We start from the raw sequence: 25,513 nt of genomic DNA on the forward strand, positions 1-25,513 counted from the left end.
GTCCTTTCACAATTTATTACATTAAAAAAAGGCATGAGTGGGGCAGCAGAGGTGCAATTTACAAATGAGGACGTCCAGCGTTCCTCTGAAGGGAGGTCGTCCTGCTCATTGCCGAAAGATCAGCATGGTGACGAGGCCTGCACAGAGAGAAACACACACTGTGTTGGTACAATGCTCAAACCAAGTTGCAATGCTGAAGCACTGCTATGGGTCACTCTCACAGTGGCTGAAAAAGCTTGGAACGCTCCTACTCTGCAGCAATGTTGTCAAAAAAATAATACTATTGGCACTACCAAAAATGCAGCTTTCACAAGGCTGAAATGCCATTTTCGCCCTGCAACATGCAGTAGATGTGGAGCACTTTTTGCAACAAATCATTAAGGGCGTGTTCAGATAAGAACGCTAATTGAGGTCCCATGACCATTTTTGTTTTCAATTAAATTTTTATATGTGATGGCTTTTGTCCACACAAAGGAATGAACCTTAGTTTTGCAAGAATCTTCGTAGTTTTCTCTGAAAAAATTGCACGTCACAAGAGGTGGAGAATGTTGTTTTTGGAGCTATGCAAAGTTGAAAGTTTAGAGCCTCATTGCATGCACAATAAATTTTTTGCACACATCAGCATTTTTTCAAAAACTCGCTTTGCAACTTGTATTATATGAAAAAAATAATGTTTTCTTGCTGTGTTCATCTTCTGAGTAAAAATTTGCAAGCTTCTCTTTTCGATCTATGCGGTGCAAAAAAAAGGCACTTTTCAGGGCAACCTTAGGGCAATATGCCTCCCAACTGAATATTTTCACAGTATTTTTCAGCTACTTTTGCTCACCTCAGGCAAGTTCTGTAGCTGTAGACTTGACAGATATTTTTCGACATGGCCTCAAAATTGGCCGAAGTTCTAAAACGTCAAAAAAGTGACAACTTTAACTTGATTTTAAAAAAGAACGAATTTTGTTAAAATTTGTCTGAGTAATCCTCAATACTTGACAACTTTAAGGCACGAGAAGAGTGTTGCATTATATTGTTTTAAATTACAAAAATAAGCACAAAACTGAATTCATATTTTGTAATCAAGAATTGCTTATTACTGCCTCTTAGAAATAGTAGTTGTCAGAAATTTGATTTGCACTCACTGAACGTGGCTACATTTTATTTACCCCAATATCCGAACCATTCTCAATGCTTGTAGAGCTTCTATTCGCTTGTTAGCGGCGTTCTTAATGCGTCAAAATGGGAATAAATTTGCTATTATGCCTGATGTCTCAAGAACTGGCTGAAGGCGGTTAAATGTCTTTTGTATACTCTAGTTTATTCATCATAAGGTCAACTGGTATGTAATCGGTTCTTTAAAAACATTATATAATTTCTCGGTTCTTAGAAAAATGTTTATATATAAAATTTAACATTAATGTATTCTGAAGTTGACGTTTCTGAACCTGCATCTGTTTACCTCTGTGTTCAAGGGTTCCACAGGGCACTGTCAGGAGACAAAACGTCGTCTTCTGAGGGGAACAATTTATCTGCAAGGTTTTTAATCAGGAGGAGTTTGAATCGGGAAGCAATTTACAAATGGGATGCTGCCTCATGTGCAGACTGCAATTCAGAAAATTGCAACAAGAAAAAAACGGCGGCAGTTGATTTCGATTTGTGCACAGTATATTGTCCAGCACGAAGCACAATCACAGTCTCTTCTATTCCGAAGCAGCGGTGGAGGCCACGTAGGATGCACTGACTTCATTTGACTGAACGCACATACTTCCACATGTGGTGCGTCTGAACTCCAGGCACTTTCTTTGCCGTTTTCCATTCTTCCTTCTTCATTTCGCGAAAGTCTGCAAGCTCCCTCGGTGGGAGCTCCAGAATGGTGATGTTCTTTAGCGTTCCTTGAATGGCGTCTACGAAGCCGCTGGCTGTTTGTATGGCCTCACTTGCAGGCTTCCGCAAGTTGTGGTGTGATGCACAATGTTTCTCTAGCCCACCAATGCTGTCGCAAGCTTTTTTGCCATGTCCAGTGGCCGAAAACATCCATTTCGTCTCTTGACATCCACTGCGTTGTAGCTCATGAAACTGATATTTATTCGTGAAGTGAGCGGGAACCCCGTCGCTCACATATATTATCTTAGTGTAGGTTGGCGCGTTGTCTAGGTGTGAGTGTGCTTTGATTTTCGACAGAGCCAAGCATGCATGAGCTGGATCAGAAGAAATATTGTCGGAAATAATGGCGTAGTTCTGAGTCGATTTTATTGACATGACAATGCAGGTAAACACGGTTACCTGCTTTTTCTGCCAGGGTATGCTTGTATTGCGTCTGGAAGCACAACTGTCCAGTTTTCGGCGAAATCAAAATGCAAAAGAATTGCACCTCTCTTGCAGCTGTGTTTTTTTTTCATGTATTGCTCTTGCTTGCACAGATCTAATACAGTTGCGGGGAATCCATTTCATGGCCATTCTTAGAAATTCTCACATAAATAATGAAGCAGCCAGAGCTTTTTTTAACTAGCTCACCGTATTCTCCTGTAGCAATCAACACCTTGTCCTCGCTGCTCATTTCAAAATCTTTCAAAGTGAAAATGCCATCTTGTGGACAGTGCTCACAATTCCCGAGCAAACATGACGCAGTAGGTTCTTGGCATACATGGAGACTCTGCATATCTTCGGGAGAAAGCGACCTTCCGGACGCGTTCTGCAGTCCCAAGGGGCACAACTGAAAGTTTGCACAGCACACGCAAACACACACTTGCCCCTGTGGCAAGCATTTCACCTGCTTAGGATGTGAATTTTGTGAGGCCAACCTAGGCAGGAGGGTGAGCTAGCTTGTAGAGGCGGTATGCTTCTCGATTCTCACAACATCCTTTTTGTTTGCAGTCTGTCGAGTGCAATCGAGTTCATCCATGGTGTAATATTGTTATGTGACGGCCAGCCGAAGAATGGGCGCGATGGTAATGCCTTCCTGCAGTAGTCTGCATCTTGTAAATCTCTCTTGTGTTGACCATACGCCTTCTTCATCCACCATCTTCTTCGATTTTTGGATAATGTACCTCGTTGCCCCTGGAATAACTTCTTGCACATATTTCACAGTTGGGTTGCGTAGTAGCAGTATCAGCAGCTGGCAACGCTCTTGAAAGGACGTGTGCCTGTTGAAGGCTACATGTAGGTTGTCTTCCCAGCTGCTGCATTGCGCACACTTTTCTTCTGACACACTCAAAGTCTCTGGAATGCTATATACCGTATAAACGCGTGTAAGGGCCGCACTTTTTTTCCAGATTCGGGGGCCAATTTTCGGGGTGCGGCCCATACACGCGACGTACGAAAAAAAAATTTTTTTTTAAAGCAAAAACGCACCAATCAGGGAATGAGCGGCATTTATTCTACGTTCAGTCGTCACTCACGGAGTATTTCAACTCTGGGCTGGTGCTGTGCTCTGGTGCACGCTCATCCCAAAGAAGCCACGCAGCATGTCCGCTGTCAACGCGTAGCGGTTGTTCCGCATTTCCATCACATAGCAGAGCAGCTCTTCTTCCAGTTCAGGAAACTCGCACGGCTCGCCTCGGAAAGCGTGCTTTTTGCAGCTTGTTTTTCTCAATGCACCCTTTTGATTGCACGATCATCGGACGCACTTCTCGGCCACGTCGAATTCCCTGTCCGCCGCACACTTGCCGCATTGAGAGCTAACTCTCAGCCGTGTAACTGATAAGGTGCTTGCCCATCGTGCTAAAACTGCGTTACCCGGCGGCAGCACGCTAAAGCCACAACTACGGTGAATGCGCTAACACACCATAAAAGGCTGGAGCTGGCGATACTCATGCTAATGTAGATAACGCATGGAGGAAGGAAAGATAACGGGAAGTCGCGGGGGAGAAAAAATTGCAGATGATGATAGCTGCGGCCTCAGGCGGCGCCATCCATGGACGGTTTTTGGAAGCTCTTGTGCGCGTGCTTGGCCTCCGCGATCAAGCGCTCCGCGATCGAGCGAACCGTTGTCCACAGCCGGAGCCGATCGCGGAGGCCACGGTGCGTGCATTTAGAAGGCTATTCCCGCCTGGGTCATGGAAAGTTCGGGTGCGGCCCTTACACGGATTTATTTTTTTTAAAAGATTTCCTTCCGGAAAACGGGGTGCGGCCCATACACGGGTGCGGCCCTTACAGGCGTTTATACGGTATATGCTGCCTGAATCCCAGATTGGATTTTCGTCACCACAGCTCTTGCCACCTCTTCCTGCTTTTGCTTTGCAAGGAAAGTCTGAGGCGTTTTTTTAAAGTGCTCGGTGGCTTTAGCGGTGAGATTTCGGAGGTAAGGCTGACACTTTCTTCCCCAGGGCGGAATTCTTCGAATGTTTAGGTTGACTCTCCTTGCATATTATCTATCTCTCTATAACTGCGTTTGTGTTGGGAAGCAAATAAATTACACACGTTAGTTATTATTCGGCGTTTTGAAAATACGGCCATTCCCACTGGAATTAATGAAAAGTTCATAATTCTGAAAAAAAAAAATTGTTGATGTGAATGAAAAATTTCCACTTACTATGATTTTTTACATTGGTTAAGGGAAGATTCTACTGGAAATTTTTTTAAAAAATAATTGACCCAGAACAACAAAACTTTGTGTGCTTATACTATTTTTGCTGATATCTTCAGGAAACTAATTAGTTTTTTTGTATCATGCATACTTTTTGCTCAGTGTTGCTAACAAGCATAAAACAAAGGCCTTTTTGCGCACATGGTTTTGCATAGAAATTTTTCACTGAGAACGAAGAGCAATAGCTTATTTTGTAGCCTATTAACTGTAGAATCCAGACAACTAACCAGAATATGGCCATAGAATTTTCTAGCCTGGAAAAAAAATTGTGATCATTTGTATCATTATTTTTCTGGGGCTCATTACTGTTATATCAAATTTTTGTACACTTACATCAAAGATATTACAATTCTGAACAGATGCCTGCAAGCTACACATTCTAAAGAATATATGTGCCAAGTTTCATTGCGATATGAAAAGCAGAAGTACAAAAAAACGCTGCACGCAAACCTGAAAATCTGCTCAAAATTGCAAAAGGAGAAAAACGCATTTCAAAGTTTGAAAACTCTGTATTCGACCAAAAAATGTTGAAATTATATGAAATTTGGCAGGGAGAGGCATGGGCTATACAGCCATCATATCCATTTACTAGAACTCCCCAGCACCATAGGTCACTCCCTCGTGGGCCTTGCAAGTAGAGTCCTCAACCCGAGCCTTCTTCGCCATGTTGCGGCGATGAGCTCGTGCTTCTGCAGTCTGTCTTTTGGATGCACACCTTGTCTTTACGGTCATTGAGTGCAAGAAGTTGCTTAGGTGGAACAACTCCAAGCTCTTCCAGTACTTGTTCGAAGCTTGTGTGTCCGCTGTTGAACCACAAAACTGCAAGGGCTGTGGCTGTCTCGACAGCAGTCCGAGGTGCTAACCTTGTCTTCGGACAAAGCAACCAAATTTTGCTGTTCAGACTCTCTGCTGCATTCTGAGTTTTCCCTCGAATGCAGCGAGCCAGCAGCTTCTCCTCTGTGAGCCGCTTATATGTAGGCAGCAGGGCCTTCCCTTGAGCTTTCGTCAAGAGGGGTGTGTGGGCAGGTGGAGGCTGTCCAAGAGCTTCCGCTCGCTTGTGCTTGCACCATGATGACGCACCCTCCGGACAGAACTTGTGGCTACTAGCCCCAGCACTAGAGCAGGAATGCAGTGTATGATGCCCAAATACTGCAATACATAGCACGAAGATCACCCCTGTTCTGAGTAATCGCTATTTGATAGTACTAGGTCTGCAGCTTTTCTCCGCGTGGAAGTGGAGTCTTCAGTTGCCGAAGGGCTGTTCCTAGGCGCTTTGCAACGTGATTGGTGCAGTCCTCTTTCTCTATGGCTGTAGCACCATACACTTGAGCCTCGGAGACAGCTGTATATGCCTTACTGCCTCCATCACTCAAAAACTTGGTGAAACGCAGTGGCGTTTCATATGACAGCGTTCTCTGCCAAATATGAACTGCTGCCTCCTTTTCCATTCCATGTGATCAGCATTCCACATTTTTCTCACACACGGGGCGGTGGAACGCTTGCCAAATTTCTTCCTCTTCATTGCTTAGTACCTTGTGCCGACTGCATGCGAGGCAAAAATTGGACAGTACTTCAAAATGGAGGCACAGGCCACTGTCAAGGGCCACAACAGTGCTCACACCATTGTGACTCTTATGGCCCCTTTTCTGCCAAGTGCCATTGCACATAATAGCAGCGTCTGCGCCACCAGTTTGAGCCTCGATTTCTCGGGCCTTCTCGAGATTTTTTGCGGCAGCATCCAGGCAGCGAATGCACCTTTTTTGCTATTGCATGGAAGGACTTGTGATGCATCGGTTTTGGAAGGCCGATGATCGTGCACAACCGCACGAGTTGATCGTAGCCAGCACCGATTGCACGAGCGGCTACGACAGCCTTCACATTTACAGCAAAGCTGTCGCGCGAGCTCCTGCTCACGTAACTTTGCTGCACGCTTGCGTCTCTGCTTGCCGCCACGTTCACGCTGGCGTCTCCGCTTGCCGCTGCATGCCTCGAAGTGTACGACGATGACAGGATAGATTCGGGGCACTCATTGCTTCCGCAGCAGAGTTCTAGGTAAGATGAAAGTCCCTTGCGCTTTCAGGGCGACTCCAGCACAGTTGGCACTCTCGACAAGTGGGACACTCCGCGCCTTTCATGAGCACAGTTAGTGCATCAATGTCACAAATGACCGCACTGGCCGAGCTATCACTTCTTCTTTCTTCGTTTTTGAAGAGATCAATCTTCTCCTCAGATGCACTAACAAAGTGCACGGCGTCGACTTGCGCCTCCTCCCTTTGAATTTATATTTCGTATGGAAGTTTTGCACGCGAACATTGCACTTTTTCGGACTGACCATGATTACACCAAAAAAAACGCAGAAGTGATCGTGGCAGTCTCGCGAAGCTTGGTACAGAGAAAGAAACAGCAGAACCTGTGCATAGGCTTCGCCACACAAACCGGCCGCCCGGAGCCAATGGCGGCGTCGGAATCGCACCACGTGATTAAAGAGCGGCTCGAAAGCGGTGGCAGAACAAGCTTTTTTTTATTATTTGTAGTGAAAATACGAAACTGGCAGCCGTTTCACGGCCGGGAATAGGGCTCGGCCTATCTGCGCCAAGCAATCGCCATGGCGTGCAGCGAAGGTGCTTTGCACGACAGGTGCGCAAAAATGGGCAACTTTCATGGATATTTTCGGTTTCTCAGCAGACCATCGCTCATACAGACGCATTATTTACTAATTTCTGGTGCGAATATAGCATTCATTTTTCGAGACAAGGTAGCTGAATACCTAAAAATTTCAAAATAATAAAAAACAGAAAAATGAGATTTAAAAAAAAAATCGTTTTTTTTCACCCGCATCTCCCCTTAATATAAAATCAACTACTTTTAAGGCTTTTATTCAGTTTAGGCAGCAGTTTCATTTAACCGAAATCCATTTAGTATCAGTATTCTGCTGTAGGTTGTTGCAGTGCCAGAATGGAGATGCGAATTCCCTTTCTTTTTTCTCGCTTCACTTGGCTCTGCAGCCGAGTCCCTTCCCTTCTCAAGGTCGTTTTATTAAAGGGCCATTTATTTTTGTCGAAATAAACGGGATTGTTTTTTCCCTGATGCCGGCAGCTTCTCTCCTTGTCGTGCAGGCCACAGCTCATGAACCCTTGCCAAGCAGGTCCTGGCCTTCGGGGGTTCAACTAGCACAAAGTCAAGGAGGACTGATGGGAAGAGCACAAAAGACCACTGCCTCAGTGACTGCCTCACTGCATGAAAAGAACTCTACACAGCAGCTCCTCAAGAAGTTGCATGGCAGCCCTCTACACCTCTCAGCTTTTATAGCGTGCACCGTCCGCAACTTCATGCTTTACATGACTGCACTGAATTCCAGTGACCGCGCAGTCTTCTCTCGATGTAGTGCCTCCTTCTTCGACTGCATATAGCTTGCACTTCCGAAATCAAATTCAGTTGCTAGACAGCGGCTGTCAGTGTTTGTAATTTGAAGCGAAAAGGTTGGTTGGTTGGTTTATAGGGTTTAACGTCCCAAAGCGACTAATACCCGTGCCACACGCGCACAAAAAATGGCAGTAAATGCTTAAGGCCTTAAGTTTGTTAATGCCATTATTTTCGGACTTGGTGCTACACGTACACATTTAATGCCATTATCAAAAGTGACGATGACGATAACGCTTGCAAGGTAGTCAGAAGTTTCAACTGAATATAAACATTCCAAATGAGAACAATATATGGGAAATGTTGTTCAAATGTAATGCAAAAACGATTTTTTAGAAAGTGTGGCTGTTCCTGCTTTACAAGTCAAAAAAGTAGCCATAAACTCGCATGTCAGCACATAAGTCGAGAGTATCTGTCAATAAGGCTGGTTAAAATGGCGCTCTACACATCGAAAATGCGGTATGGAAGCCTCATCTGACTGAAAGTTAAGAATTAACCATTTCCTACTGGTTAGAAAGTTGTTACTAACAAAGCTGCGTGCTTTTCTGCGTGTGGAATGGGAACGAGAGTACGCATTGCACGGGCGAATGAGTTGTGGCGAACTCAGTAGGTCGCGAATGGCAGTAAGGCTAATGCCATTAAATTTACGCCTGTGGCATCGCACGAATGCCATTAAAACTTAAGGCAGTAAGCACTTAATGGCATTAAATCTGCCCGTGTGGCACGGGTATAAGGCTATGAGAGACGCCGTAGTGGAGGGCTCCGGAAATTTCAACCACCTGGGGTTCTTTAACGTGCACTGACATCGCACAGTACACGGGCCTCGAATTTCTCCTCAAAAGAAATTCAACCGCCGCGGCCGGGATCGAACCCACGTCTTTCGGGCCAGCAGCCGAGCACCATAGCCACGAAAAGCTTCACTAGGCTAGTCAACATCGTGCTTCGCATGAGCCACACTACAGATTTGACACTTCTGCTCATGCGTGAAACCGAGTGACGTCCCGCACGGCACAGGCACTCGCCATGGAAGGAGAAGAAGAAGCAACAGCCGGACGGTGCAGAAACAGGCAGAAGTGCCAGTGTGACCAAGGTCTTCACGGCAGACTTTGTGAACAATCCGTTCGGCTACGTGTGTGACGTTTGTGAAAGACTATGGCATTTGCGGGATCTTAAGCCGGTAATTGATGCCATGCGGCAGACATTCAGCTTAGCATCTGTTCAGTTGAGTGAAACCGTGAGTAGGGTGTGCGCCTCATGTAGGGCATTTTTAGTCAAAGAGAAAGACCCTCTGTACAGCGTTTGACCTTTTGCTGCAGCCGTGTGCACTGCGCATTTGAAAGGAGGGGTATATAAGGCGCGCTTGCCCATAAAACAGGGGCAGACACTCGCCATGGAAGGAGAGGAAGAAGCAACGGTCGGACGGCGCAGAAACACCGATCCAGAAGTGGTAGCTTGGGAGTTGGCTGAAAAGCAGCGAGAGCTTTTTCACTCCGAGATATCCAGGCTTGACCTTAGCTAAGCCACAGCCAATTTCTTTGTCGCTCTGCCTTGTGCACCGCATCCTCAAGACTGCCACATTCTTTAGAGCACTCAGTATGAACAAACAAGCTTTCACTCTCCACAAAGGCGGACGATGCAAGCAACATATGTCCTTTTGCACAGAGGAGCAGCCACTATGCTGGACGACACGCCCCTCCCACCCACCGAGGATGTAGGCAGCGACCAGCTTCTGCTGGTGGCTCAGCTGCAGGTAGGCCGGCAGCATCGAGTGGTGGCCCCCTTCCAGGGGCAGCAGCAGGGCCACCAGGCAGGCCAGGGCCACCACTAGCATCGGGGGGCTGGCTCCAGCACTTGCAGCAGAGGCAGCAGCACCACTCCCCGCTCGGCTGGACCGGCGCAGCGCCAACGAAGGAGGCTCCAGCGAGACCGAGCCTGCATACACAAGCAGGTGCAAAGAGACTCACAGGCTAAGGCTAGGCTGGGAAATACTTTTGTACTGCATACTTTTCTACTTTTGTAAATAATTTTGTAGTTCGAATTATCCAAAAATCCGCATTATCGAGGTTCAAATTAACAAGCTTTCACTAGGCTGGGAAATACTTTTGCACTGCATGCACATGACAAAAGTACCCACATATTTTTACATCAGATTTCCTGAGGTAAGGTCTGGTATAATCATACCGGTCGTGAACAGCAGAGTTTTTGCAGTGCCATGTGATCAAATGCAGAGCGATGTGACGCCACAGCCTGGTGCTGTGCACAAAAGCCACCAGCCAGATCACTCATGGCTCCTTTTGTACGTCCCAACATGCCGAAAAAATGTGCGGCTTGGCCGCCCTGTCTCTGCTTCATCCCCTGCAGCCACAACAGTTTAAAGCAAGACTTTTTTCACAACCTAGTTGGCTCACAATCCTTGAAATATAAGTGTCTGCTTAATAGAAGAAAGCACGAGTGCAAGGGTGATTCTGCCATCCGCCGCGAGTTTTTTTTTTTTTTGTATTCTGTTACCGTGTCTGCTACATCATGTCAAGTTCAGAGGCGCACACCGTTGCCTCTTTATAGAGTGTGACTAACTCTCCGTGGCCTCGCTCATGGCTGTCAGCTCCAAGCAAGGTTGTATACCTTTTCCATCTCTCTCTCTGTCACCTTGCTTACATAACTAGCCATTTCTTCTGCAGGCCACTGAAAGTGTTTCCTCCGTATGTGCAATTGCTTTTGGATTGCTGACAGCGTGGGACCATTGACTGCGGACTGGAGTGGTGGCTCTTCAGATTCCAAATTAGCAACACCTCCAGAGCATTAAAATGTGCAATTGCCGTTAACTATGCAGTCTGTATCATGTTCACGATCAAGAAATAAACTATATCATCCCGTGACATTTTTGAAACAAAGCCAATACAGGCGTGCGTCATGGCCAGAAACACCTGGCAGTGAAAGGGTTAATGGACACGTGGGAAATAGATGAAGTGGCTGCAGGAACGAGTCAGGCTCCAGAGTTCTGCATTTTAAGGCAAAGAGCATCAAGGATGGCAGTGCCATGCAGGTGTCAGTCCAAACACCCAAATGTGAGTTGCCAGAGCATTTGCCAAGGTACCATTTATGATGTAGTTAGCGCCAAAAAAGAGGACCAAGGTGGGAGAAAGGCACAAAGTGCCTTTTAGTGGGAGGAAAAGCAGCGGGAACGTACTTTGCTACTCGCTTAACTGCGACTTCTGTAATTTCCATGCTCGTAATTACTAATATACAGTCGAACCCGGATATATCGAATTCGAAGGGGATCCGAAAATAGTTCGATATAGCGAAAATTCGATATACAGATATAGGCCAAAACTGCACTCGCGATCATAACAAATTGTGGCTTACCGTTTGGAACAGCCGCGAATCACGTAGCATGGGCACGCAGTGTGAAAGCGCTTTATTTCGCGGAAAAAAAATCGCTAATTTTGGGCTGCTTTTTCTTCTGCGAAACGAAGTTCAAAACACTGGTCTCGATCTTCGCTAGACTGTCCAGGTGTGAAAGCCCAGTGCCTTCCATTTCGCCGCAACAGCGCCGAATCAGGCTAAACGCCGAAGCCAGTTCAGTGGCTGTGCATGGGCGCGTTTCTTCGATAACACAGTCGCCCTCGTCGTCGCTGGAATCGGCGTCTTGAACGCCAGCTATCCCGGCCACAATGTCCTCATCAGCGAGGTCGGCTACCGCCTGAAGTTCGCTATCGGCGTTAATAAAGTCCTCAGCAGTCACTTCGGACGGAACGGCGCCGGGAAAATTCGACAAGTCGCGAAACGCGTCGTCCAAGCACTCATCGTCCTCTAAATCTTCCGGAAATTCATCTCCGGCCACTTCAAGGCCTGCCTTGCCAAAACAGTTGGCTACTGTGGCCTGCTTCACGTCGCTCCAAGCGCCGGTGATCATCTGGATCGCGCCGAGCAGGTCAATCCTTAGATCGGTTCCAATGCGGAGGTTTACGAGGAGCCGTTGAATAAGTCGCTTCCTGTAGCCTACTTTAAATGCTTTTATAATACCCTGGTCGAGGGGCTGCAGTCTCGCTGTGGTGTTCGGCGGAAGAAACTTTAGTTCGATGTGCTGCAGCTTACAGGTGGTTTGATGGGCCGAGCAGTTGTCGACCAGAAGGCAAACTCGGCGGCCCGACTTGCCCAACTCTGCGTCCCAAGCCTGCAGCCATTCAACAAAAAGTTGACGTGTCATCCACGCCTTCCTGTTACAGCCGTAGCGGACAGGAAGCTGTTTGCAGTTCTTGAAGCAGCGTGGCGACTTGCTCTTTCCGATCACGAATGGCCGTAGCTTGCACGAACCGTCCATGTTGGCCGCAAGCAGCACCGACACACGCACTTTGCTCATTTTCCCGCCGTGACATGAGGTCCCACGAAGCGCGAGTGTCTTATTCGGCAACATTTGCCAAAAGAGTCCAGTTTCGTCTGCATTGAAGATTTCTGCAGGCGAAAACTTCGCAGTGATCTTCGGCCACTCCTCAGAGAGCCACTGCTGCATCTCCTGGCTGCTGACAGCCCCACTTTCACCAGAAATGGTCTTTCCTACTATGCCGTGGCGGTTCTTAAACCGTTGCAGCCACCCAGTGCCACCGCAAAAGTTCTCTACGCCAAGAGCCGTAGCAAACCATTTGGCCTTCTCCATTAACATCGGGCCATCCACGGGAATATTTTTCGCTCGGATTTCAAGGAACCAAGCATAGAGTGCCTTCTCCACTTTGTCAAAAGCAGCAGGGCGCACACGACACGCTCCCGAGCGACTTTCCTCACTTGCTTTAAGCTTTATCTCCTGCTTGTTTTTTAACAACGTACTCAAAGTACTCCGCGGAATCCCGAATGCGTCTGCCACGGAGGACTTCTTTTCTCCATTCTCAACCCGCCGGATTACTTCAAGCTTTGTTGCAAAGTCGAGATTCTTCCTCTTTTTGATGTCCGCGGATGCCATAGCTCACCAGATGACAGCAGTCGTACACGCTGCACGCGGCTCGTTGAAACAGGCGCACACGGAAAAACACACGAGGCGCAGATGGAGCGGACCGAGCGAAGAATTTGCGAGCGGCAGTCAACTCCGCAGCGAAGGAACGACAGAGGGAAAAGAAAGAAAGCAGGGAGAAAGATCGGCGGAATGTGCCGTCGAGAGTGCTCTGGGCTTCGCTTTTTTTTTTTTTAGCTCTCTTCTCCCCAGACCCACGAGAGATCGCTTTCTCTCTTCCCTTCCCCAGGAAGCGCGGCTTGGAAACATCGCCGCGCACTCCCTTCGCTAAGCTCCAATGACCTTGCCCAGGCACCCGCCGGCGGTACAGGAGGAGCGGGGAAGCTCGCGCCGGTGGGGCGCCAAAACGGGAGGGAGGGGGGGGGGGGGGGGGACAAAAAAAAAAAAAGGCCCTGCATCTCCGTCGCTAGTGCGACGGCCGCGTGTGCGCATAGGAGCAAGCTGACTGACTGCGGAAATGTTCACCGCTGAGGCGGCTGAGGACCGGACAGGAATGTCTTTGGGGAAAGCGCACCTTCCAGGGGCGCGGCGCGGCGCGGCGCGGCGTTCGATATATCCAATGTCCGGTGAAAATGGAATTCGATATACAACGCAACTGCCCTATACTTTTACATAGTATTTTCAAGGGGGTAATCTGTGTGTTCGATATAGCCAATAATTCGAAATATGCGGGTTCGATATATCCGGGTTCGACTGTACACCACAGTACATGTCTCTAAAGCACCCTTCTAAGGCAACATCGTATTCACTAGACGCGCCTTTGTTCATTCCGAGTCATCGAGCTGGAGTGGCGGAGTGGTTAGCGTGCTCGTCTCGCACTCCGGAGGCCCTGGTTCAATTCCCCAACTCGACCAATTTCCTACGCTGTTTTGTTTATTAATGCTTCTGCGATTTTTCGGTCACGACCAACGCCGCCGCTTCCGACACAGGGCCCTTAACACTATTGCGTTAATACAGCATCACAATTAAGAACGCTTTGCACACAAGAAACCTACTGCAATACTCACATGGATAAATGAGTGCCCTTTAAGCCTAATTTGTGGGGAGAGTTTTTTTATTTATCCATTTCTTCATAATACCTTATAGGGCCCAGAAGGGCATTGAATAAGGGGGACAAAAACAACGCATGTACAAGAGAAACTAATTAATACAACATATTTGCTCACAGGTCTCATGTTGACACATTACGTGAGGGAGTGGACATTTGTACTAGCCATACTGGCACAGCGTGAAAGACAGACACAAGGAAAAGTAGGACAACATGGTGCTGACTAACAAGTGAATTCAGTTGTTAGTCAGAGCCATGTTGTCCTGCCTTCCCTGTCTTTCGCGCTGTGCCAGTATGGCTAGTACAATTGAAAACCAACTTGCCCCGCTTTCCGTCCCACAGGAGTGGACATTTCAGGGCACACAAATATAATAAAAATTACACTGAAAGGTTTACAATGAGCTGTTCGAGTGCTAGTGGGTTGGTGTCTGAAAGAAATAGCATAAACGGGGTTGTGTGTCCCACCCAGTGCATGCAGGAGAGCAACCCACCCGTGGTGCTGGCGGGTAGTGGTCCTCCCCCTCCTCCGCCATCGGCCCCAGACTCCCCCCTCCGACTGGCGTGCAGGGTGGCGGGGACGTCCCGGTGGCCGTGCAGGTGGCCCCCTTCCTCACGCATGATGATGCGCAGGTGGTCCCGACGGCCCACATTGGCCTCCGACGCCTCCCGGTGACGCACCACTCTGCCGGGGAGAAGGAAGACACTCAGCTGGGACCACGAATGAGCACAGCCACGGTCCTCAAGAGAGCCCCACTGCTCTCAAGCTCGCTTATCCAGCCTCTTAGTCAGAGCAGACCGTTCTGCTCTTGGCACAGGTCACAACGGAGAGCACATGCGGTCCCAGTACCCTCCACAATAAACGCTTCTCACTCTCAGCCAGACATCTGAAGAATCACATTTCTTTACGTTTTCTTTGAACTCGCAACCAGGGTGTCAGATATGGTTTGGTTTGGTTTGGTTAAAGGGGTTTAACATCCCAAAGCAACACAGGCTATGAGGGACGCCGTAGTGAAGGGCTCCAGAAATTTCGACCACCTGGGGTTCTTTAACGTGCACTGACATCGCACAGTACACGGGCCTCTAGAATTTCGCCTCTATCAAAATTCAGCCGCCGCGGCCGGGATCGAACCCGCGTCTTTGTGTCTCGTCCTTGTCTTTTCGTGGTTTGCATGCTCTGGCGCTATTTTCTTCAAATCAAGTCTTTTAGGTCAGCAGCCGAGCGCCATAACCACTGAGCCACCGCAGCGGTTTGTCAGATATGGGATGCTGCCTTCTCTGAAGAGAGTTTAGTGAGACAGAAACCCTTTAACGAAAGCAGAGAATTTAGCAGGTGGCAGAAAGTTGCTGACAGGCTACGATGCATGGGGAAGAGAAATGAGGAAAGAACAAAGCAAGGAGAGGGGTGCAGAAAATTTCAAAGCGAAAGAATTAAAAAAAAACCATAAATGGGGCCATTGCATTTGAGCTGAGATGAATCAGTGAGTAACGCTAGAAGACAGTAATCGGTGCAGCGCAGGAACCGAGTTGGCCAAGGCAGCCCCTGAAGAGTTCTCCAGGCTTTGCACTGAAGCTGCTCGAGCCATCCAAACTCACATGGTAATTGGAACGGATGCCATGCATCCAGTATGAGCAACCAAGATCAGGACATGCAAGTGAAAATTTTACCCCTAGGAGTGGGCCACCAACCAAGGCAAATTTTCAACAGCGTGTAGCGATATCTAGGCTACACGATCATAATTAAAGAAAGCAAACTTCTTTTCGGGTAGGAAGAGCAAAGTCACACAGTGCACTTCTCATTGCCATGCTGTCCACTGAAGTAGGCTCCTAGTAGTACCTGAAGTTCACACTGGCTCTTTCTGGCCCTGACAACCGATACATTGACAAAGAGCGAGGTGCAACCACGGCTGCAGAAATGCTGAGGGAAGTGTACAACGTCAGCGGGAAGTAGAGAGCCGTAGTGTTCCCTCACCTTACCATAAATACATTGGCCAGTTTGGCCCACATACACTTTACCCCATGTAAACGGAATAGAGCAAGCTCTGTTCAACAGTGAGGATATGGCACACGACACAAACGTCGCAAGCTGGTTCCGACTCACACTGACTGGAAACCAGCGCAGACAGCAGTGCTAAACACACAAGATTAGGCGAAAAACTGCTCACCCTCTACTCGGTTAGCATGAATATGCTGCGCACAGCAAGTGAATGGTCCGTGAATCGAGCAGCGTAACTCACACGTCAGTGAAGGAGTGTGGCTTGAGCATTCCCTCAGGTTCGGCGACGGCATAGCGTCTGGGCGCATTGGACAGCACTGCGCACAAACACAGGCATCCCAGATAAGCACGCTACAATGAAGAATGCAATAAAGTTCAGACTGCGGCATTTAAACAACTGGTCCCAGCCACAATTTACAAAGAAAAAAAGATGAATGGTTTAATAAGTTAAACTAAATGCGACGAAGGTTCACTAGCATAATCGCACCTTCATTGACACATAACACCAGCTACATCCCAAGCATACGACTGTATGCAGCAATTTGAACACTCGAATAGAACTGCCATGATGCAAATGTTCTTTCTTTTTAGCATGAAGCATGTATCTTTCTTTCAACTGAGCTGTAGCTATCATGTAATCAGTTTCATCTTGGGAGCAACTAAGGTAGAACATCTATAATAAAAACTGTTTATATGAATTTCGCAATGATCTGAATTTGTAAAATTCCCTGGCCGGAGTGCATATTAAAAACCAACTCTCCTACCCCATTCAAATTATTCATTTTGCTTGTTTGCAACACAAGAAATGCTCCTAATAGTAATTCTAACCTTCCAGTCCAGAACAACAGACATACGGCGAGAATCACCAATATCATCAGGACGAGGGTCTGGATACACTGACAATAGGAATAAAGCTCACGAGAAATTTAAGAGCTTGTAGCGCCCGGCGACGCTATAAAGCGCAGGCGCTGAGATCGGCGTTCCCGCGACAAAAGAAAATAAAGAACGACAGCGCGTGCTCGGAGCGCACGCCCGGCACGCGCAGTCCGGAACTAGAAGCCTGCCACGCTGGTCGTCTCTGTCTGGTGCTCCGCTGCGACCCCGCAAAATCCTCAACAGTGGTGACCTGGCGAACCGTGCCTTCTATCTCAGCTGCGTTCCAGCATGGCGTACTGGCAGCACCCAAGTTTCGACCCGCCGCTCCCGGCGTTCTGGCCTGCAGGCGTCGGCGGGTGGTTCCCCCAACTGGAGGCTGCGATGTACCTGAACGGCATCACCATCCAGCCGTTCAAACACGAAGTCCTTTGTGACATCCTCCCGGCCGACCTCCTGCGTCGGCTCACCTACTCTGCTTTCGGCGGCCGGCCATACGATGAGCTGCGTGCGGCCGTCTTGGCGGACTTCGGCGCCTACTACGTTCCGCCGCCGCTCTACGACGCAGCGGACCCGTTTTCGCCGCCGCCAGCCTCTGGCCCTGCACCGGCCTCGCTCGCGCCCACGCAGCCTTCATCAGAACCCGGCCCGCCTCAGCAGCCCCTCGCCGCCTCGCCGCCACTCCCGTCCAGCGTCTCCAGCCCGGCTGTCTCTCTCGACGCCACACCAGGTGGGATCCGCACGAGCTTCGCCTCGCGTCCTTCTCCTACTACTATCCGACCCGCGTCTCTGGCTCTGCCTCCTTGCGCTTCAGTGGCGTTGTCACCAGAGCCTCCTGCAGCCAAGGACGACTCTGCGGCAGCAGCCGTGCCGAGGCTTCCGGCATCCCCATCTACCTCGTCACTACCGCCAACAGCTCTGCAGACCTCTGCTGTGAGGGTGCCGCCGCCACCGCAGCATATGCCACATACCAGCCCCACTACCCTGGCGACCACACCGCCTGCCCAAGAGGCCCCACCCCAAGCCCTCAGTACGATCAACTGCTTCTCGGATTCTGACCCTGGCAGCTCGACACCGCTGCAGCAAGCGTCTGCTTTGGTGCCTGACTTGAGCCACCCTCGGCACCGAATGGTCGAGCTACCCACACCGAGTAGTGCAGCAACTGTCCAACCACCAGCTGTGCCTGTTGCTGTCAGCCAGCCGTCTGATGTAGCAGTCTCAGCTCCACGGCATGTCACTGCCACAACCTCCTGGCAGCCACCTACAGCCAACCGTGCCCACACGCGCATCAGCACTGGCCAGTCGCTCCGGACTGTCACTCCCGCTTCGCCCAAGCACCTGGCATTGAGCCCAGCAACTTGCTCCGGCATCGTCACAGCTGTCGCCGCTATGTCGATGGTCAAAACACAGCTGCTGTCAGGCCACGGAGCCGTTTCGCCCACTCCAGCGCTTGTGCCGACGTACTCGGCGCGCCGGATTCCCACCGACACCAGCTCCAACGTCCCCACACCGACGACACTTGTGTCCGCGGGCAGCACTACAGTCGGTGACGGCCCGACCATGGCCTCCCTGCTCCCATGTCCGTTGTCAGCTCGGCACCCTGCATCATTCGCCCCTTGCGCAGCAGCCAGGCTTGTCCACCTGAGCCGGCGCACTCCACCCGACTGCTCTTCCCGGCCTCTGACCTGAACTTACCGGACCTTGCAGCGACCCCGTGGGGACACTGTTACTCTAGCTGCCGGCTTGCCTGCCGTGGCTACTCCCTCTCTGCCCCGTCGGCACGTACATTCCGACGTTCCGTCTAGGCGGGGGGCCCTGTAGCGCCCGGCGACGCTATAAAGCGCAGGCGCTGAGATCGGCGTTCCCGCGACAAAAGAAAATAAAGAACGACAGCGCGTGCTCGGAGTGCACGCCCGGCACGCGCAGTCCGGAACTAGAAGCCTGCCACGCTGGTCGTCTCTGTCTGGTGCTCCGCTGCGACCCCGCAAAATCCTCAACAAGCTCTTCAAAGTTATTTTTCTTGCACAATCAGGTTAAGAATTGATTTTGTTAATTCCATTTGATTTCAATATGTGCATTTTGTTCAAATGTTGGTTCGCACTTTCCCTATGTGGTTGTTTAAATGCTTTGTTTTATATTCAATCGAACACAGGATGATTCTGCTGCTTTATTTCGCTGTTTGAATTTTGTTGAAATCTTAGTTCCCACATTCCTTATTGCGGTTGCCCAAATGCCGTTTTCTATTGGACTGAATACCAGCCATATAGGCAATTGGTCCGAATATTTGTGCAAATTTTCCTTGAATGAGCAAATAAAGCTTCCTTTGATTGATCAAGTGTGAAGTTCTGAGTGTTCCAAACTCTCTCCCGCCCCACAACGCAAGACACGAACGGGCGAACCGTGACCGCACTGTCGGGCACTAAGTGCTGCCCGTATATATCACCAAACCAACGCCAAACCAACAATTCCCACTTTCGACAAGGAATTGGTCAACAAGGCAGATGATCGCATTGTAATGTATGGTCTGGCTTGGATGAGAAATGCTTGTTTTGACTGAGGCTGGCAATGAGAAGTGAGGTGTAAGATCACGCTTCTGTTCATTTTCAAGGTGCCTCTGATTGGTTTTAGCAGTTTGAGATTTACTCGAAGCTGCAAGGCTGGAAAATCAAGTAGCATGCACCCATCTCCCGACTACAACGTTTCGACCAAAACGGTTGCACAACCTCTGCATTTCGCAAGGATGAAAAATCAAGGAGCATGCGACTGCCCAGCACTTTTCAGCCGATGCAATCATCTGCGCTGTCACTTTTCAATCAATACAACCTCAGCGACTTGCAAGGCACGTGTGAGTGCGCCTGAAAGGGGCAGTGAAGAGAAATCTGAACTCGTCTGTTTGCCGCGGAAACTCGATCTACACGTTCCGAGAATTCTTAGAAACTGTGACTTATTGCCCTTTGTGGCCGACTTCCCTAATTAAATCTGATTAACGTCCGGCTCCAGCCTTTATATTTTGGATTCTCCCTGTACAGCGGTCGGAGTTGACCAACGCGTGGAGTGTCTTTCAGCCAGCTCCGTGGAGGCTTTGATTTCGCTTTATTTTGTTTTTTTAGGTTTCCGTGAATAAATAGTTTCATTCGCAGATAATATAGCCGCTAAATAAGCCCACGGAAATAAAAATACGCGAGGACTATTTGCTACTACGGATTACTACGAATTACTCCGCTGATGGCAGAGCGGCAAGCCGCCACGGGACTGGGTGAAAGGCACTCCACGTGTTGGTCGACTCTGCCCACCGTACGGGGAGAATAAAAAATAAAGGGCGGAAGCCGGACGTTAATTCGATTTAATTGGGGAAATCGACCACACAGGGCAGTAAATCGAAGTTTCTGAGAATGCTCGGAATGTGTAGATTGAGTTCCCGCGGCAAAAATACGAGTTCAGATTCCTCTTCACTGAACCTTTAACAGCAGCAGCAGAAAGGACCATTTCCCCAAATGTTAGCACTGCCATGCCAGCCTTATGAATAACCACACGGTGATGCTACAGGAGGGGGACTCACGCTGGAAGTACACGGGGAACTCATTGATGTTGTACAGGGTCAGCACCTGCTTGTGGCTGTCCTGGTTCTCCACGTAAAAGTCAATTTGTGATGGGCACACCACCACGGGCATGCGGCCCGCTGGGGCATGCCGGCCAATCTCGGTGGCCATCAGGGGAGGCCCCCTGAATGCCTCGAACAGATCACCTGCAGGAGCACCACCATTTAGGCGACTCAACACTGCACCGCGTTTGTTGCACATTATTTGCACACTTCATACACTTGCCATACAAAGGAAAAACTTCGCCAACACTGTTGTCGGGTGTGCACGGAAGCAAGCAAACAATAACGAAAGGAGTTTCTGGCGTAGTGTACAAGCCCAAGGATTGAAGCAGGCTCCAAGCCATCGTCCTTAGTTTCACTGGAATATAGCCAGCAACAGAGGTTCTTCAGCGACACCTTTTCCGCAGTGTTTTTTCGACTGTCAATGAGCCAAGCATTTTGCGAAAGTAAAAAGAATTATACAACATACATCCACACGACGTGCCAGACTCTGGGCAGCTTGTAATGACTGATGTCAGGTCGAATTTATAGGCTAGACTTGAAGGGAACGGTTGCTTCAAGTTTGGCGGGTGCGATCACAGTTGAAGCATGCATTTGTTGAACTTTCTTCTTTGAAAAAGTGCAGATATGTGCAAAAGTAGTTTTTCCAAACCGAATTGAATACAAATACTGTAGCTTTGCTACTGATGAGCTGAAGTTAGTAGACAGATTTAAGTCAATAATATGACGGTCATGATCTTAGGTATTAACGGGATGGAGAGTTGGGCTCTTTTATTTTGATCCATTTCGAATTAGCAGCATGAACAGGTGAAACAACACACTGCGAGAAGTGACGTGCTTCTAGCGCTGTATGAGTGTTGCTCCTCATGTTTTTGAAGCGAAAGCTTCACTATGGGACCTCGGGTTTTCTTCGCAGAGCTTGCGTTTCCATCTTTGTTTGACCTTCAGATAAAGCAAAGGAAAGTGCATAACTGGCCCTCTGGGACAGTGGACACCTTAGTCGCCCTTTCAGCTATGCACATAACTGGCACCCAGGAACAGTGGACACCTCAGTCGCCGTTTACGGGATGGAGCCCCTTCCAAAGCAAAAGAAAGACGCATAACTGGCCCCCTGGCACAGTGGACACTAGTGACAGTGGACACTAGTGACAGTGGACACTAGTGACAGATGTGTGCTGCATGTTTTGGCATTGACAATGTTGTGCCAGAAACGCGGCACTGAAGCCATAGGCCGTCAGCGTTCATTGTGTTCACTGGCGTTGACGTTGACAACGTTTTAGACTCCGATGATTTTAAGGAAAGGAAGTGCACATAACTGGATCCTGGGTCAGTGGACGCCTGGATCACACTTTGAGGTACTACGTGGGGTGATGAGAGAGAGATGTGGGCTGCATGCCTCAGCGCTGACGACGCTGTGGCAGATGCGCGGCACTGCAGCAATAGGTCGCAGAATTCATTGGGTGAGCAAAACTCTCGCAATTAACCACTTGCCAGGTTGACAGAGTGGGCGTGCTGCCTATCCAGTGTCCGGAATGCACTCAACGTTACAGATGCCAAGCCGTGTACAGTTGTCCGATACGCCTTAGCTTTCACTCACTCTCTATCAGGTTGAGCAGTAGTTAAACCATAGCTAATTTTTGTGCTTCCTGTTTTGTGCAGTGCTTTGCCATTCGAAATGACACTGAACAACACATGATGGCTGTTTTTGTTTGTATTGCAGTTGAGATTATGGTACTGCCACTAACTAGCGATTCCCGCCTATACCTGGCAAGTACGGCGTGACAAGTGAAGCGGCGTCATATGATTTATGAGCATCTATGCATGGGCGGTCGCTTTTTAAGTACAGGTTAATAAGCAGGTTTATTAAGTCAGCAATCTATTATATTATTGTTCAGCAGTGTTTTTGGCGAGTCTATGTTTTTTTTTAGTGTTGCCTTAGCACTCTGAATTTAAGTTTCATTATGCTAGTCTGTTACTTTACTACGCTATTATTCTTGTATTATGAATGATAGATGGCACATGCGAGGCACATTGATCAATTGCATTTCAAGTGGGCGCCGATTGACCTTGGCAATTAGGGCGGCACATTTGCTTTAACACCGAATAAATGTTTCTTATGCACTGCAATTTCTTTGTGCTCTCATTAACGTCGATAAGCATTGCTTTTCCATTACCACATGCAGCAAAACAGTGCAGTTTCTGAAGCCACAAAACAAATGTTACATCATAGCAAGAGAGGTGAAATCATGAAACAAGCTTTCATTTTCACGTGAGCACCGCATTGGAAGAAACAGACTTAGCCAAACATGCTCCCCCTTTAAAACATTCTCGCCAAAAAGGGTGCCGATTTGCACGCTTCCAAAGCGATGCCTGGCCGAATTTGGGACTTCTATAACTTGACTGTTGGTCAGAATGTTCAATGTAGAGTACCATTTCTGAAAAACAGCGCATCCCCTAGGTTGACAGACGTCTATATTTTATTCTATTAGCAATTATCTTATTAAATGCCTTGTAAGCAATGCATAGTAAACCAATCGACCAACAATTTTTCTCGCCTTTGACATCCCCTTTCTTGTGGAGAGCATTCTTCCATGCTTCCAGTAAGCTAGAGATAATGAGGTATAGCGTGTAAAGGGTCGTTAATTTTTTAACACAACATCCTCACCATCCTTCAACAGATCTGAGTTACTGCCACTTTTTCCCCCCGCAGTGCTCGTAAGATTTTTTTGTTACTACCCCTTTCGCTAGCCACAGGATGCTCATTTCCCTGGCACTACTCCTATGGACCACTGCTAGCGCAACTGTGAGTACTTTTGCCATCATGGCTGTTGTCGAGGCTGCTTGTGATGGAACCGGTGAAGTTACCCTGGTAACAGTTTTCCGAAACAGGCAGCAGGAGTGTCCCAGTTTAACATTTACTCTCAACATGCGTTCAAACATGAATTCTGTTCATGTCAACTTCATCTTCGACATGCTGAACTGCAGTACTGCTCATCTGTTCAAGGATCTGTCAAGGACTACCCATTCCTTTGCAGCTGGCACTTTTCCACTTTTGCCTGAGCATCAATGTCCAATATCTTGCGTTCCACAATAAGAAATTGCTACACAACCCATTTATACATCCATATTGAAGACTCTCTGTGTGCCACCCTTCATAATAAAATATTTCATGTTCTGATGGAGAGAGAACCCATGCGCACCTACAACAAAACGCACTCAGAGATCCAGATTCATGCCTGCAGGGAATAACTGCAAAGGTTGGCTTATTACTACTGCAGGAAATGTCTACTGTTTGCACCAGTAAATGTTTATGCAAAGTCTTTGTGTGCCGACCCTGGAACTGTGACCTTCACAGCAGCAAAACCCTGAAACTACGTGAACAAAAGAAGCCACATCTTTCAGTTTTGTGAAGCTAAAGCTACACAATGTGCAGCACTTTCCCATCAGGTTTAACCACACCCTTTGGTGGCCATTTATTATTGCTACTTTGTTGCTATGAAAATTTCTGCAAGAGCACATTATTTTTAACCCATCTTAATTTTGCTACGCAATCACATGCACAGCACAAGCATGACAGAGTTAACAAAGTGGCTTGTTGGCTAGTTCGTTATCCAAATCAGCACTTGAAGACATGGATAGAGAGAGTGTCCGTGTCTTCAAGTGCTGATTAGGATAAAAGGACATAATTAAAACGGCTTCCAGAAAGATATTTTCCGTCTTTCACTAGTATTATCTCAACACAGCAGGTGGGCTTAGCAACACCATTACTAAGTATTCTGCATGCTATCGGGCTCGAATAACGCCTCATTATAAATGTGTGCATGAGGATGGAAACAACATAAAAACAGAAAATTTAACAACAATATATCACCATAGCCACTAAAATTGAGATGTAAGAGTGACGTGTGATTATGCACATTTACAAAGTAATCTAATTTACATCCATAACAATTACTTAGCTGGGGTGACTTCACTGCAGGTGTTTTTTTTTTTGTGAAATGAACGAGCAAGTATAGCTACGAGTAGAATACAGTGCATGAAAAAACTGGACAGAGCAGGCAGTAATGATAAAATAACCTAATCACGGCTGCATTAGTATTTTAGAACTTTAAATATAAACGACACATTTCTCGCTATCTGACATGCATTCAATTTAACAATTCAGCATTTCACATCTCTATATATGCCTGTCTTGCGCGTTACGCCTGCCATTCTAACCTAAGACGCAGTAACAGCAGCATGACCTGTGGAATTGTAGAATTATATCAAGCTTGGTTCTGAGTGTGGTTCAGAGTAATTGTCAGCTTTACATTACTGCATAACAAACTGTTCTGCGGTAGTTACTGGTGTGTGGAACTCTGTGTTGAACTGCTGCTGCTGTCACGGTCACAAGAACTGCACCGACGTTCACTTGTTTTCATCTAACATGCTGTCTAGTAAGCTCTTCTGCCTTCAAAAGACATCATAGGCTGAGAAGAAACAACATTGTCGTCTTTTCTGCTCTATTATTCTTGGCCATTCAGGATCCATCACTTTTCAAAAGTCACCTTTTCCCAAAAAATTTCAAGCTCAATTTAATTACAAGATTTCCCATTACACATGAGTCGGTTTTGGCTGTCCCTCGCGGAATTATGCTACCTACTAGGAGGCATTAGTCCACAGGTAGCAGCAAAAATAGATATAAATACCACGAAAAGTTGTTCAGCACTGTATCGCAACATTACTAAAACAAAATAACGTGGCTAATCGACACAAATACAAATTCTTCCCTCACTCGGGAGACTGATCCCCCTTGTGAATACCAAGTGGCTGCCCATGCTCGAGAAGGAATGCCGAAGGCGACGCGTTTTACCTCCTCCTCCTGCTGCCTGGAAGCGCTGGACTGAACTTCAGCTACCTCAGTGTGCGATCCAAATGACAATGTGCGTTTAGTATGCGAGAACTTTTGTCTGAACCCGTACACCTCGATACAAACCGACTAACCAATGCTTGCACTGCATCGA

At 47.9% G+C, this 25,513-nt stretch overlaps 1 protein-coding gene and 2 pseudogenes across 3 annotated transcripts in view; all 3 read right to left on the reverse strand.

Annotated features, from left to right (window-relative positions):
• LOC149344751 (motile sperm domain-containing protein 1) overlaps positions 1 to 25,513 on the reverse strand; it is a 26,970-nt gene continuing 1,457 nt past the window's right edge. For 2 of the 3 annotated variants that reach the window (XM_089546362.1, XM_089546363.1), the window contains 5 exons: positions 20,469 to 20,654; positions 16,278 to 16,353; positions 14,535 to 14,725; positions 9,698 to 9,925; positions 1 to 137 (listed from right to left, as the gene is read on the reverse strand). In XM_089546362.1, the coding sequence (XP_089402488.1) occupies positions 106 to 137; positions 9,698 to 9,925; positions 14,535 to 14,725; positions 16,278 to 16,353; positions 20,469 to 20,619 (678 nt within the window). In that variant the 5' untranslated portion in view covers positions 20,620 to 20,654 and the 3' untranslated portion in view covers positions 1 to 105. Of the gene's footprint in view, positions 138 to 9,697; positions 9,926 to 14,534; positions 14,726 to 16,277; positions 16,354 to 20,468; positions 20,655 to 21,826; positions 21,942 to 25,513 lie in introns of all 3 variants that reach the window. The other variant, XM_089546361.1, reaches the window with a different exon arrangement.
• LOC149344752 (uncharacterized) lies at positions 1,682 to 3,659 on the reverse strand (annotated as a pseudogene).
• On the reverse strand, positions 4,945 to 6,210 carry LOC149344753 (uncharacterized; annotated as a pseudogene).

Source organism: Amblyomma mixtum, chromosome 5, assembly GCF_055824585.1.
Source record: "Amblyomma mixtum isolate Tamu chromosome 5, ASM5582458v1, whole genome shotgun sequence".
Taxonomy (NCBI): Eukaryota; Metazoa; Arthropoda; class Arachnida; order Ixodida; family Ixodidae; genus Amblyomma; species Amblyomma mixtum.